Raw genomic sequence first — 14,910 nt, forward strand, 5'->3', positions numbered from 1 at the left:
ACCCATTAGAAGATTTGAAGATTCTTAAAAGTTCTTAGTTACATTCTAAACAAAAACTTAGATGACTGTTTCAGCCATACTAGGGAATGATTGCCAAGTGTTTGACAAAATGCTAGATTGTTGATTAATGAAAGAAATTGATGTTTGTTTAAGCTATAACTAGATAGGGTTATTACATATACTTTATGTTATAAGTTTACGTATACATACATGTACGTTTTATATATATATATATACCGTGGGTACCATTATACTTGAACATGTCTGACATAGCAAGAAGGACTGACCTATTTCTTAAAGGTAACAAATTGTTCTTAGTTTTATTTATACTTAAGTAAATACTCTTATCTTTTATTACATGTGTTGACCCTGTTTGCTCATGGTGGTCACTTCGTATAAGCTTGCTTGCCTAGTCCAGTTTCGCTTGACCATGGTGGTTTAGGACTCATACCTAATTTAGATGATGGTAGGTGGCGCCCTCATGCCCATTTCCCTCTCTGACAGTGTTCCCCCACCTTGTTCTTTGTTGTGTTTCTACAAAAGAATTTTATCGTAGTAATAATATTTTTCCAATTCATTAAATCAAAATCAAATGATCATTTAGCTAAACCGTTTTTCATTTATATAACGTCATATTGAAATCCAATATTTCTAATTCTCATTTAACAAATAACTAAAATTTCATTTCCACATGAAACCATAATGAATAACTAACTCCTCATTTTCACATGAAACCATAATGAATAACAATTTAATCAATCAACTCAACTTCCCATGAAGTCTCAACAGCTATAAAGAATATTTATAACTAAGCAAAAAAATAGGGATGTAACATATAGCATGAAGGACTGACATAAAATATATGATCAATAATCAAATACTTATCTCTTTATTGGCAATGCTGTTTTTCAGATTTGGATCTTTGAATCCCTTACAGTTCCAAACTGCCACTCAAGCATATCCAGAAATTCATGTTTTATGAGTATATCTCTCATAGATTTTTTATCAAGCACCAACACACTAGAGCAGATTTATTCTCATACTTAAATAAATCTGGTTCTGGAATCTTCTCTTTAGACCTTCTCTGATACCATGTTAAGTATTCGAACCAGAATAACATAGATAAATAACAAATAAAGAAAGAAACACAAAGACACCAGAGATACCTTAAGAAAACCATCCTACTCAAGGGAAAACCCAGCCACACCAATAAGATGATCCTTTATTGAATCCTTAAAGCAAACACAATGTTCTCATGCTCATGATTGGCAACAGCCCCCAAGGGTCACTCGGCCTATGACTCTGCAGGGCCCTCCCACTTAATGGCATCAGCCCCAGTCGGGGGCAATATAACCCCCCACCCATGGGAACTTTTATCAATCAAGCAGTACATACTTTGATCTCCTTGTGATGCAAATGCAGAAAATGTCTTACAAACATAAATCAATCATTCACTGATTGAACACAGAATGATTCTCAAGCATATGCCACACATTTTATAGAAGATGTAACCTTAATCTTCAGATACAAGTCACTGAATGCTGCATATGCAGAGATCTAACACAGTTCTTATTATTCTGATTTTCATCGTATAAGCACACACATGAGCCTCTCTTGAACAATATATTATTAATGTCCTTGTCAAGGATGTGACAAACGCCACAACTTAAAGAATCGAAAGCTTGACGGCTGTTACTATAGATGCTTAGAAAACCGATGCCACAGATGGTCACACACCTTACTCGGCTGGTGACTCTACATGCCCTCATAGTCTCAACATAGATTGACGGCAGTGATGACAAAGTGCCATTACACAATCTTTTGATGACACATATCTTTAATCACTGTTACAACCATAATCGAACCAACTCTATGCATAGATGGTGATCAGAAAACATGAGCTATTGAGAGCCAGGCATACACAATGATTGTGAACACAAGCCAAGACAAAATGTCATAACCCCATATTGACATATGAATACTATAAGTATCTCCAAAATAAATATTATTTTAAAAATTTAAATCTATTCATTACTCATATTTATCAATATTTAAATAAATAATATTACTCAATAATAATACTAAATATACTATAAATATGTTTAAATAATAATATCTACAATTAATAAATTAAATAGATTTAAATAACAATAATATAAATTACAAGGTCTATAACTAATAATTAATACCACTTAACATGGTAAAGGGTTTCAGTCAAGGAAAAGTCACACTCCTTTATGCTTTTATGCCGTGAGCCACATAAATAAAGAAAGACATAGCAAAATGGAGTGGGGAAGGAAAAAAATAGAAGTAAAATATATATTCTACAAAAAGTGAAAGACCAAAAAAAAATATCATTCGTCCATGGGAGAAAAAGAAGTAAATAATACACATACTCATCCACGTGGTAAAGGCATTTGTTGCTAAAGATTATGGATAAATTAGACTATATTACAACAGTAAGGAGGGAGAAATAAATCTCAAAAGCCACCGAATAAGGAGCATAAAATCCCGAAATTAATAGGGGTTGAGAAAATAAAGAGATTATGACTTTGCCACGGTGGAAGATTAATAGAGGGAAGAAAAAACAAGTCAAAATAAATAAATAAGGGTATTCCATCCTTCCATATAAGAGAGGTTTGGTCTCTTAATTAAAGAGATATGCTTTACTTACATGAAAGAAGGTATCGAGATATTATTATAATTAGGTAGAAAGTATAGTGAATAAAATAAGGAAATATTATTTTTAAATAATTATGAGGAAATATAAGAGATTTTGTGATAAGTAAATAAATAAGATAGAAAAATAAGTTTTCATTTTGGTCTTCTTTTTTATAAATTGTAAAAATGATTTTGTGAATTTAATATAAGTTACGATATATTAAAAGGAATTCTTTGTGGGATCGATCAAGGATAGAGCTGCATGGTAAGAGAGGTATGTTATGATTTATGACATATGTTTATAAAATACATATTCTCATAAAAGATGCTTATATATATATAAAGGTGAGATTGTAAATGAATAATATACATGGTTTAATGGTTAAAGGTTTAAGATCAAGAGAGTCCCATTCGAGGGAAGAGAGTGATCTTAATATGGTTATAAGGCTGAAATATTTTGTTGAAGTTAAAATATGCATAAGGGCCGTGGATAGAGAATCTCTTCCAGAAAGAACCTTAAAGGAAGCACTTCATAGAAGACGGAGAAGTAGCCGCAGATGGTACTTGAATTGATATTATATCATTTAGAACCTTGAGATCCTCAAGAGAGTTATCAATCCCGATATGGAGATGTCTTTTAGGTTGGGGATAAGATGGAGGGTAGAATAGTATAGTTAGATTTATTATTTGTTTAAGTTCTAACATTTACTTTGCAGGTATAACTTGTCCCAAACTAGCCACACATATTATAGAAGATTTAACCTTAATCTTCAGATACAAGTCACTAGATGCTGCATATGTAGAGATCTAACACAGTTCTTATTATTCTGATTTTCACCTATAAGCACATGCATTAGCCTCTCTTCAACAATATATTATTAATGTCCTTGTTAAGGATGTGACGAAAGCCACAACTTAAAAAATTGAAGGCTTGATGGCTGTTACTAAAAATGCTGAGAAAACCGACAGTACAGATGGTCACACCCCTTACTCGGCTTGTCACTTTACATGCCTTCATAGTCTCAACATGAACTGACGACAGTAATAACAAAATGCTATTACACAATCTTTTGATGACACATATCTTTAATCACTGTTACAAACATAATCAAACTAACTCAATACTGTTGTGAAGTTTTCACACCATTGCCCCAAAATTTTTGGGGACCCCCTTTTTTTTGATCGCCTTGGCAAATTTTTGAATTGTCCAACAATTTTGAGTTTTGAAAATTTTGAGCCTTGGAAACCTTCAGGGCCAGTGGGAGAAAGGTTAGATTTATTTTCACCCGGTTTCAACTTGATTTTCGAGAGCTATCAATTTTGTCCTTAGGCCGAATAATTTTCTAATTTAATTTCAACTTGGCAGGATAAAGTTGTGAATTTTGTACTTAGACGTTTTCTTTTGAAAATTTGGTCTGAACTCTGTAAATTTGGATAATTCTCAAAAGAGAAATTTTAATTAGACTTAAGTTTTTGGAAAATTTCAAATTTTTCTTTGGTGAAAATTTTTAATTTTGTTGAAATGAGGAAAAGTGCAAAAAATCGATTTTTGGTTCTAAATGCAATTTTAATTTTTTAATTTTTAGCTTGGCAAAATCAATTTGGTAGAAAATTGCAAAAATTGACTTTAATTAGATTAATTTGCGTTGAAAACTTTTAAGTTTTTAATGAATTTAGTAATTTAATATTGAAAAAATGGCTTTTGGTTAAGCAAAATCCAAATTTAATGACGTATTAATTACTAAACCCTCATTAAATGGAAATATTTAACACCCTCAAGGCCATTTAATTTCGTTTGGCAATTGGAGCTAATTGGTAAATTTAAAAGTGCAATTTTCTTTTGGCAAAATTAATTTTTTTGAGCTAAGTATTTAATTGTGGGCCTTAACTTGAATTTAATTTTTGTTTTTTGTTTTCTCCTAGACCATGTAGGCCAGCTTTATGGAGAAAGAAAATTGGCTATAAAGGGAGTCTCCTCCCCATTTCATTTTCACAAATCATTTCTTCCTCTCCATGTGGGCGAATTTTGTGGAGGAGCAGATTTTTCCAGATTTGGGCGAATTTTGTGGAGGCGAATTTAGTGGAAGGCAGTTTTTTGCATGCTTGGGCAATTTTTTGCTTGCATTTCTGTATTTTCAGACCTTGGCGATTTTTTTGTGGGCAGAATTTTTGCAGATTTTGGTGATTTTCTCCTCCATTTGTGGGCTGCGATTTGTGCCCTAGGTAGCATTTTAGGCAGATTTCAGACTTCATGCATGGGCGAATTTGAGACAAAGGCAAAATTTTCCATTCTTGGCATTTTATTGAGGCAGATCTGATTCTGATTTTTGAGCAATTCATGGTGAAGTTTTGATTTTTTCCTACTTTGGACTGCATTTTTATACCAGATTTTGGCAATTTTGTTGGGAGAAGAGATACATATGAAAGTTTGATTTTTGCATAGAAGGCAAGTGTTGGATAGTTTTAGGAGTGTAAATTTCTATTTGCAAAGGGATTTGAACTACTTGAAAGTCATATCCTAGGTTCTGAAAAGTTGCTGTAAGTTTATCGGTTAAGGTAAATTTTCATCATCTAGAGTTGCAAGGAGTGCTTAAGTTGACATCCATCTTTCGTTCTAGTCTAAGGATTGTGCCGCTTGGTTCTTCTTGCCTTTTGGTCCACCACTTTACCATCCCGTAATAGGGCGACGAGCATGGAGGATGATAGTGCAAGTAAGAATCCCAAGCGGGTGAACACTAAGAAAGACAAAGAGGATATGATGCCCAATACTTCTTTCTTCTGGAAAATGAAGAGAATAACTGACACCAATATCTGTACAGTGGACATAATACGGATGAGGGACAAATTGAAGGAAGGACAATCCCCCTTGGCAAAAAAGGATTTACAAGAGTGGAATTGTACACGCAACGGCCCTTCCTCCCACATTGCCTTGTCCGGGATTGATTATGGAATGTGCATCCAGATTTGATCTAAACAGTAATTCCATCATTTTTGATGAAGGGAAGAGAGTGTTGGCCAACATTGGCGAACAAGTGATTGAAGCAACATTTAACATTCCTCAGTACAAGGTCATGACGATTGTAATGATGGATCAAGCAACTAAATCATTTCAAGATAACCAAGAGGCCTATTACACGCATCTAAAGTAGAATTGGATACGCGAGGGAAGAAAAGGAGTTAATAGATCATCGAGGCTTACAATGGCAGATTTCAAACCAGAATATGGTGATCTCGTTGCTCTACTCAGTTGGATCATGGGCCTGGCTCAAGGGTTGAGATTTGAAAGCTGGATGTACTTCTTCATTGATGAGATTGAGAAAGGAAAAAGAAGGTTTGATTGGGCCAAGATCATAAGCGAGAACTTAGAATTGCAACTCAGAACCATGCAAAACCAAAGGCAATTCTACATGAGCTCCTATCTGTTCTACCTAATTGCTAGATGGTACAAAAGTCAGTGGAACTCAAGGCAAAGCACACACCTTGTCCTCCTATGGGAGAAGTTAACGAAAGGCTAGCTAAGTTCATTGCCTTAGCTAAGAAGATGAAAGAAAAGGGAAGAGTTATATTAGAAGATCATTTGATGTAAGCCCAAGTGGCAATTTCTCTTTCTTCTAGAATAGGACAAGTTTCTATTTCTGATTGGCCACCATTTTGGTGCCTTCTCATTGGTTGCCACTTTTTGCACTTTTTTTATTGGTCCATTGATGAGGTGGCAACTTCTCATTAGCCGATGGGGTGGCAACCCTAATTAGGGTTTTGAGGATCCAATCTGGATCGTTGATCTTATTTTGATCTCCACCGTCCGTTGTATTTTTGGCCCCTATAAAAGGCCATTTGCTCTCATTTGTAAAGTGTTGGAGAAATTGTTGCGAAGAGAATATCAAAATGCTCTCTTTTTCATTGTTGTGATTGGCATGTTGATCAAGAACATTGGGTGTTATTGCATGTTTTCTATTTCCACTTAGTTAGATTTCATTTCGAGTTGTTTAAGTTGTTTAAGTGAAAGTAAAGTAGATGGATAATTGCATGGTAGCATTGGTAAATGTTTGATAGGGATCAATACCAGACCACTAGCATCCTAGCGGCTGGTTGGGAAGCTTTGTGTGGTAAGCTAGTTTATTTTTCCTTTGAATCATTGCACCTATGGAAGTGAGGCCGCTGGTCAGCTCTCATTAGGTTCGATCCCCGTCCATTTGCTAACCTTCCATTCATAGGAGTAGGAGTAGAATAGTGAGTAGCTGGGTAGTTGAAGCTCAGAGAAGGAAGTTAGAGAAGTAAGTTAAGTGATAGAACTCATCCATTCACCTTCCACAACCATCGCTTTCCCATCAACATCATCACTGGAAGACACATCCTCCATCACCACCATCATCAACATTATCTGCCTCCGCACATTTCACAAACCGAGTCACCATCACCTTCATTCCACCAAAGTCCAAGCCATCCTTGAATGAATAGCGTAGGGCCGCCTACGTGATTACTAGCAAATCACAACGATAAAAAAGAGTGAGTATCCAACAGTGTAAGGAACATTGGAGCTATTGCGTATGTCTTCATGAGTAATAACTTTTCAAGAGAGGAGTTGCATGTTTGATATCGCATATTGAATATTCAAATCCTAATATGTTATGTAAGTGATACAAAACTCGCATCAACATTATCTAGCGCTAGGAGGGCCGAATGATTTTCATTCTTGGATCAACTTGGAAATTCAGAGCAGAGATTGAGGAATGAGCTTTCAAAGCTAGATTTGAGATGAGAGATCTCTTTTAAAATAAAAAAATCAAAAAATTCAAAAATTTCAAAAAGAAGAAAGGTTTCTCAATGGATAGGCGAGTGGATGTTCATTCGATTTGGTCTGATTTGAACAAAAGGTTATCTCCGTTGAATTTGTCTCAACTTGCAGCACCAGGGAAATGTAGGATACATGGTACTACGGACCATGGGGAGAGATGGATTGTTTGGTGTTTCTCTTAAGAGTGGACATGGCGTCAAGAGGAAAATTTTCTTTTTCACAAATACATGAGCCTGCGGTCTTTGTCCATTCAGAGGAAGATTTTCTTGTTTTCAAAGAAGATATCATTAGGGAACCAAAGAACATATGTGGAAAACGTTATTGGTGCCTTGCACATAGTCTCATATACTCAGAGTCTACTTGCCCATCTTGCCAAGACACCATTGACTTGGTCAAGTTTCAATTGGGTTGGTATGAGGAAATATCAGTAGGAGGTGGTAAACATTTCTTTCAGCTTCGAAGTTGGACACCAAAAAATGAAGAGGGTGAGATATATCAAGATGATGTGGTTGATTCTAATGTTCAAGATAACCAAGTGGATGAACCTTCACACATTATATCACGAGGTGAAGAGGTTGACAAGAAAATTGAGGAAATAATTGAATTTATCCAAGAGAGAGAGGAGACGGTAAGCAAAGGAAAGGATAATTCAATTGGTAATTTAGCCAGATAATTTGTATAATAGATCTGTTTGGAAAAACCTTGTAACCACTAGCATATGAAGATTTAGATTTTTTTTTTCATGTTTTGGAATAATATTTCTAGTGGCATAGTTCATATCCGTTGTCTTTGACCATTTAGCTTTTTATAGAGTTGCAAACTTGCATGCATACCAATATTCTTTATTCAACTTTTTGGTTGGGAGTAACTTATGAATTTTTAGTACTAATGTAAATTTCATAAAACTCTGTAAGAGGACCAAGGTAGTTAATCCCTCTTTGGAATGCAAAACACCCTCATCCGAAGGTTTTCCATATGGCAACTTCTTGTGCTGGCCTTGTAATATTTGGATCACTGGGATAGTTTCCAAAAAAACAGAGAAAAACGCATGTTACGTCTAGATTGCCACAACCAGAAACCAATAAAAGTTTTATAATTGTTGGCCTTGTAATATTTGGATCACTGGGATAGTTTCCAAAAAAACAGAGAAAAACGCATGTTACGTCTAGATTGCCACAACCAGAAACCAATAAAAGTTTTATAATTGTTTATGGTTTTTCTTTGCATATCATCTTCCTATACATTTATAGAAACATTGATGTTGTATAAAATTTGAATTTAATTACAACTATTGATTCTTCCAAAATTTGACTAAAATTCGTGAAATGAAATGTTAAAAGAAACAAAGAGAATTTTAAAATATGATACATATATCTGTGCGAAGGTTTTCCATATGACAACTTCTTGTGCCGGCCTTGTAATGTTTGGATCACTGGGATAATCTCCAAAATAACAGAAAAAAACGCATGTTACATCTAGATTGCCACAACCAGAAACCAATATTTCTCCACATATCATCTTCCTATACATTATAGAAACATTGATGTTGTATAAAATTTGAATTTAATTACAACTATTGATTCTCCCAAAATTTGACTAGAATTCGTGAAATGAAATGTTAAAAGAAACAAAGAGAATTTTAAAATATGATACATATATCTGTGTGTGTGTGTGTATTTTCCTTTGTCTTATTGTGAATATACACACAATATTATTTAAGGCAATTTGAATTAATGATATCCTCTTGTACAACCATACAAAATTCTAGCATAATATCATGGGAATTATTCAAGCATTTTCAATAGCCTGAATGGTGCAGAAGTTTCTATCAGAGTAATGACTTTGAAATTATTGAAGAAATTTTCAACAAAAAGGAAAAGAAAAAGGAGATCAATGGACAATTGCCGACTTCAAGGTATAGTCTGGAATCTAAAGAAACATGTATGATAAATCTGAGGATTTATGATAAAATATAGATGTATAAGTGCTTAAAAGAAAAAATTGAACAACGAAACCCTTTTTAGTCGTCATTAACATAAAAAGTGTCATCTGTATCAAACACTAATGTCACTTGGAGTGTGTTTAGTGTTAGACCAATAGAAAAATGTGGAACAGTTCTCTATGTGCAAAGGTAATGGCAGAAGAGTTGGAAGAAAGAATCTACCTCCAGAATAATAAATTGAGGGCTATATTTTGATGGCATTGGACAGCGTATAGGTATAACTCTTTGCCTATCTTGTAAATGGGGTCCTTTTCTATCAATAATGCTTTATCCGAATGTATGCGACAGTTTGTATATGATGCAAACACTGTAAATATTCTAGACTAGGAGTGCAAATTGTGGATTGTACTATGATTTTTTGAATCATCAAGTCTATTAAATTTTCTTGCTTCTGAAGAATGCCATTCATATCTGATTTGTGATGTTCACTTAGAGGTTGGGCTATTGTCCCATATGTGTCAAACAACTATGTTGATCGTATAGAGCTCACAGGCTGAAGTCGCTCCACTTATTTAGAACATATATTTTTGTTTGTAAATTTACTATTTTTTTGAGTAAAGGCTGATTGTCTCATGGTCAATAATATTTCTTGTTCTTTAGGGACCAAAACCAAAGGCTGCTGCAGAGTTGATAAAGATGAGTGGTATACCTGAAGCTATTGTTCGACACATGCAAAAGGGGTAAAATAACACTGTTTGTTGACTCACTGCATTTTTGCCATGTAAATGGTGATTTGTTACATTTGTAATGTTCCACCTTTGGAGCAACACTTTGATAATCACATTGCATGTTATATTATAAGGCTAGTCCGATTCATTATTTTATTCTTTTATGATTTCTATAGTACTAGTTTTTAAGATTTGCTGTGATATCAACTTTATATGTCAACAGAAAACCCTTCAAGGATCCCTTGTAAACAGCAAGCACACCTTCCCAAGGCTTCCAAACTAACTTATAAATGCCCAACTCCAATAGATGACCTCAGTTTGACAGGGAAAGAGCAGATTAGCTCTGTTATGAATTTCAGTCAAGTCACTATTTATGGCATTGAAACAAGGTTGACAGCGATCAAAATCCCATCTCTTGATATTTATTGACAATGTGGCTAGAGATGATGTTTAAAGTCTAGACACCCCAACCAGCACTGGAAACACTAAAATAAGAAATGTCGCTAGAAATCTCATATCGTGTTTGCTAGGCGCCCAATGCAAGAGGTATGGCTCAGCCTAGGTTTGATATAATTTTGCAATAGCTTCGAAATCTCCTGAAACAGGACAGAGTGCCATTAGAAACACTTAATGGCTAGCACCGATTCCTAAATTAATTTCCAAAAGTGTAATGTCCCCATTTTGGTGAACAAAAGTGTTGATTAGCCTATTATTTGACCCTCGTGGGCTAGAGCCTAGTATGGTGGATTAGAGGGTCTTGTTTGGATGTCTTGAAGAATTTCAGTTGACCATTGTCAGGCCTTTTGTTCAGGGTTCCTTGTTTGAGTCAGATTGGCACACTTAATATTTATAGTAAGTGATCATTTTGGGAAAGTCAGAGTTACTAATTTTAGCAAGGTGCCTGAATAGTTTGGTGGCAGTGGGGTGATCAACTGGCATCAACATGGCTCATTTTCAGAGACTTACTAGAGTAAGTCATTGTGGGGTTGGATACTATTTGTGGCAGGACATTCTGATCCAGGCTCTGTCAGGAAGTTGTAGAGTTGACTTGGTCATTTGATGCTTTGAACTTATTCATGATGCGGTGATTATTAATTAAGTCCAACTTAGTAATATGGTTTTAAAACTGTATTATATAACCAAGTCATTCGTGTTAATTAATGAGCTTATGTTTTGGTGCCAACATTATGTGGGGGAGCTATTGTGTATATTATTTCAAATATTTGAAATATAGTTGCTTCATTTTGCCAAAATGGATCTATGTTATATGAGTTGTACTGCTGAAGCTCCCAGTTGATGGTGTGAAGATGAAGATAGGGGTTTGATTTGCATTTGGGGGAGTTTATAAAAGCTGAAGAAAATCGAACTTCATTCATTCTACATGTTTTTTTATTTTCCTCATTTTCTTGCTTGAGGCTGAGAGCCAAGGGTTCCAGGACACTGATCTGAGGAATAGGAAACTCTTCCAGATTTTCAAGAATTCTGAGCTTGTTACCACTGGATGACTTGAGCTAACGATAATCTCATTCAGAGATTGTAATAACCCTCCTCAAATCTGCTCTCAAAAAATGCTGATGAAAGCTCAAGGAATTTCATCAAACAATTCACATTCAAGGGACGTATGACTGATATAGTATTTCAGCTGGCTTCAAATGACTTTTTCTTCAATTCGCATCAATGAGAATCTTGTGCTAGAAGACTACAATGGACTGCACAATGACCTAACATGAGTGTGCTACTAATTTTGACAATATTAAGTGCATATATATGATATAAGCATGAGAAATGAACACTTACAGCCAACTGACATTTTTACAAACAGTTGGTATGCAAACTAACTAGCTGATAAATAATGATATTAAATTGCTTAAATGACACCAGAAACTATTATCTTCTTAATTGCAATGAAAATTACAATGCTCATGAAATATGGCCAAGACTTTGGCATTTACATGGATTACAAAATTATAATGCTGGTATAATGCACACTTACAGCTGAAAGCTTATAACACCCTAAAAAGCTATACTAACAAAAGAACCTGGTTGTAGATTGCTGAAATAATTTCCTTCAATGCTGCCCTTTTTGCTTTGCTTTTTTCGAACTGCTTTTTCAGCCTGCTTTTTCTGTTCTGCTTTTTCGGACTGCTTTTTCGTACTCGCTTTTTCAGCCTACTTTTTTGGTTCCGCTTTTTCGGACTGCTTTTTCGTATCCACTTTTTCGGATTGCTACTATGTTGAATCTCAAGACCATATCTTTCAATGGCGTCAAGATTTTCAGCTTGAAGGGATTTCGTCCTTCAAACTATTGAGATATAATTTCCAGAAAATTCTCCAATTTCTTTGATATTTCCAAGCATGCATAAAAGAAGCTCTTCTATTTCTTTTATAGTGTTCTCACAAGAGCTCCATCCTTCGTTTTCTCAATGTGAGATAAAACATCACTCCCTTTTATGTAACTTATGTCTTCAATGTGTTATAAAATAAAGGGGACTCTTTTAATTTAAATATTTCCCACAAACTGTAGTCTATGCATTAATAAAGTTAAATATTTAAATTTAACTTTATAAAATAACTTTATCAATGCATAACAAATCTTATCAATGATGAACAAGTCTTCTTGCCGATTTTAAACAATTATCATCGACATACTGCTGCCACTGGATGTCCGACCATATCCAAGATGACTTACTATAAATAGTAAGTATGCCCAAAGTTGCCTCAAAACCCCTCAGAAAGACCTGCAACTGAAACTATCTAGGCCAAATGGCCTCTTAGTCCCTTTAATGTCCTGGTTAGCCTGCGGGACCGTGGGGAAATAGGCTAACGACAACATCATGCTATGAATGCTAAAAAGGGGACATTACAGAGATAATGTTTGTGCTCAATTGGGATTGAATTTAGTGGTGTTTGAATGACATTTACATCAGATTGAGTTGCAGGGATTGTAATTAGTAAATAGCAGAACCAAATCACAGTATTCAGACCAGACACTGTGATGCCAATAAGGGAGCCGGCACAAGAATTGCAGCCACATGAGCCTCCTGGCTTAATGCCAAGCTTTTTTGCATTGAATGTATGGTGATTGGGGGTAAACTTCAATGAACAGTGGCAGTGTTATTGGTTATTGGATTTGCATGGGTGAAGGAAAGGGCACAATTTGTTTCGTGGTGCCATTTTAATCAACTAGAGGTCTCAACATTAAAGAATGCAGTAATTACATGTTGCTGCGAATATCAAATAATCTTTAGAAGATTAATGTGGGTGCAATATGGATTCTCAGGTGCATTATTGATTGTATTAAATGTTGCTGCATGGTCATTGCAATTTAAATATTTCAATTATATAGTTGAAATGGTATAATGCATTGAAAGTTGTTTATTTTCCAAGCATTTTCTTTCATTTCAAATACTTATGAAAATCCAAGTACAAGCTTATATTGAGAATCACATAGAATTGCAAAGAATTACAAAAAACTATTCAATTACAAATGAACAATTTGCACATACATCCAAAATTAAGAATTTGAACATTGCATGCCAACTGTTTGACGAAATGTCAAACAGGCAAAATTGAGTTTCAAAGTTAGAAATCTCAGGGGTTCTTACAAAAAGCTAGCAACCAAATCAACCATCCAGAGGGTTGCATGACTTGTGCAAGAAGAGTTGTACAACTAGAAAAAATCTCAAGAAGAAACATTTGATCACACCAGAGATCTCTAAAAAATTAGAAAATCATAACTCAAAACTTATGCAACTTGGAACTCTATGGAAATCTTCAGATCTAAAACCAGTCCGCAAAATTGTTGAAGAACAGTGGTGATGTTTGAGTAGAACAAATCTAATCAAGCTAGAATTTGTCTTCCAAATCCAAAACTAGAAATCCAATAAGGATTTTTGTCCTCAAAAGATCAAGAACAAACATGCTAGTTTAATCAGGCAGCATAACAGTTAGTATAATATTCAGCATATGTGCAAAAGAGAATTCAAACCTCTTTTTATAGTTTTTGCAAGGAAAAACAATTCGGAATCATAACATGTATCATGTTTTCTCAGAAAACATGTAGTAACCCCAATTGGTTATAACTTCATGAAACACCAAATTCTTCTCTAATTCATTTGTTTGGCATTTCGTTAGACACTTTGCAAGCAAGCTTTGATACCAATGTACTATCCCTTGCCCAAACTGATGGATTTTAGCTCAAGGAATAATGTCAAAACACTTGTATGCTGCCTTGCTCTTTCTGAATTTTTTGTGTTTCAGATTGTTTGATATAGTTTGAATGATGCTAAGAAATTTAGAATGTTTGCAAATGATAGTACAATACCTCTTACAATGAACTAATATGCAAGTGCAGTTCCTTTTAACATTTTCAATGCATATACATGGAAACTAGATATGGAATGCATACCTACAGACAACTGACATTTTGACAAACAATTGGCATACAACTATTATGCTGATCATATATGCTATTAGATAGACATTTCGTTAAACAAATGGTATGCAACATATGTCTCCTTTATTGAATTTATTCCCATGTACAATGTTGCTATGAATTTGCCAAGACAAATGGGCTTACAATAATGACTATAGCAATGCCAAATCTAATAATGAGTTATCACTTACAATAGCAAAATTATATGCCTAAGATTACAATGCTAACTACTAATAGTTGCAAGAGGAACCTGATAATAGTGATGCCCACGAATGGAGATGAAAGTTGCAATCGAAATCAAGCATAAATACTATAGCGTAACACTATTCATGCATACTATAGCAGCAAG

The 14,910-nt window shown here is 34.7% G+C and overlaps 1 protein-coding gene across 1 annotated transcript in view; it reads left to right on the forward strand.

Annotated features, from left to right (window-relative positions):
• The window catches only part of LOC149547020 (importin subunit alpha-9), a 313,252-nt gene that overhangs the window by 98,535 nt on the left and 199,807 nt on the right, over nt 1-14,910 (forward strand). Inside the window, exon 6 of the mRNA XM_089791470.1 lies at nt 10,059-10,138. Coding sequence (XP_089647596.1) covers nt 10,059-10,138 — 80 coding nt within the window. The remainder of the gene's footprint in view (nt 1-10,058; nt 10,139-14,910) is intronic.

Source organism: Cupressus sempervirens, chromosome 7, assembly GCF_028749045.1.
Source record: "Cupressus sempervirens isolate cs-2001-9-10 chromosome 7, ASM2874904v1, whole genome shotgun sequence".
NCBI lineage: Eukaryota > Viridiplantae > Streptophyta > Pinopsida > Cupressales > Cupressaceae > Cupressus > Cupressus sempervirens.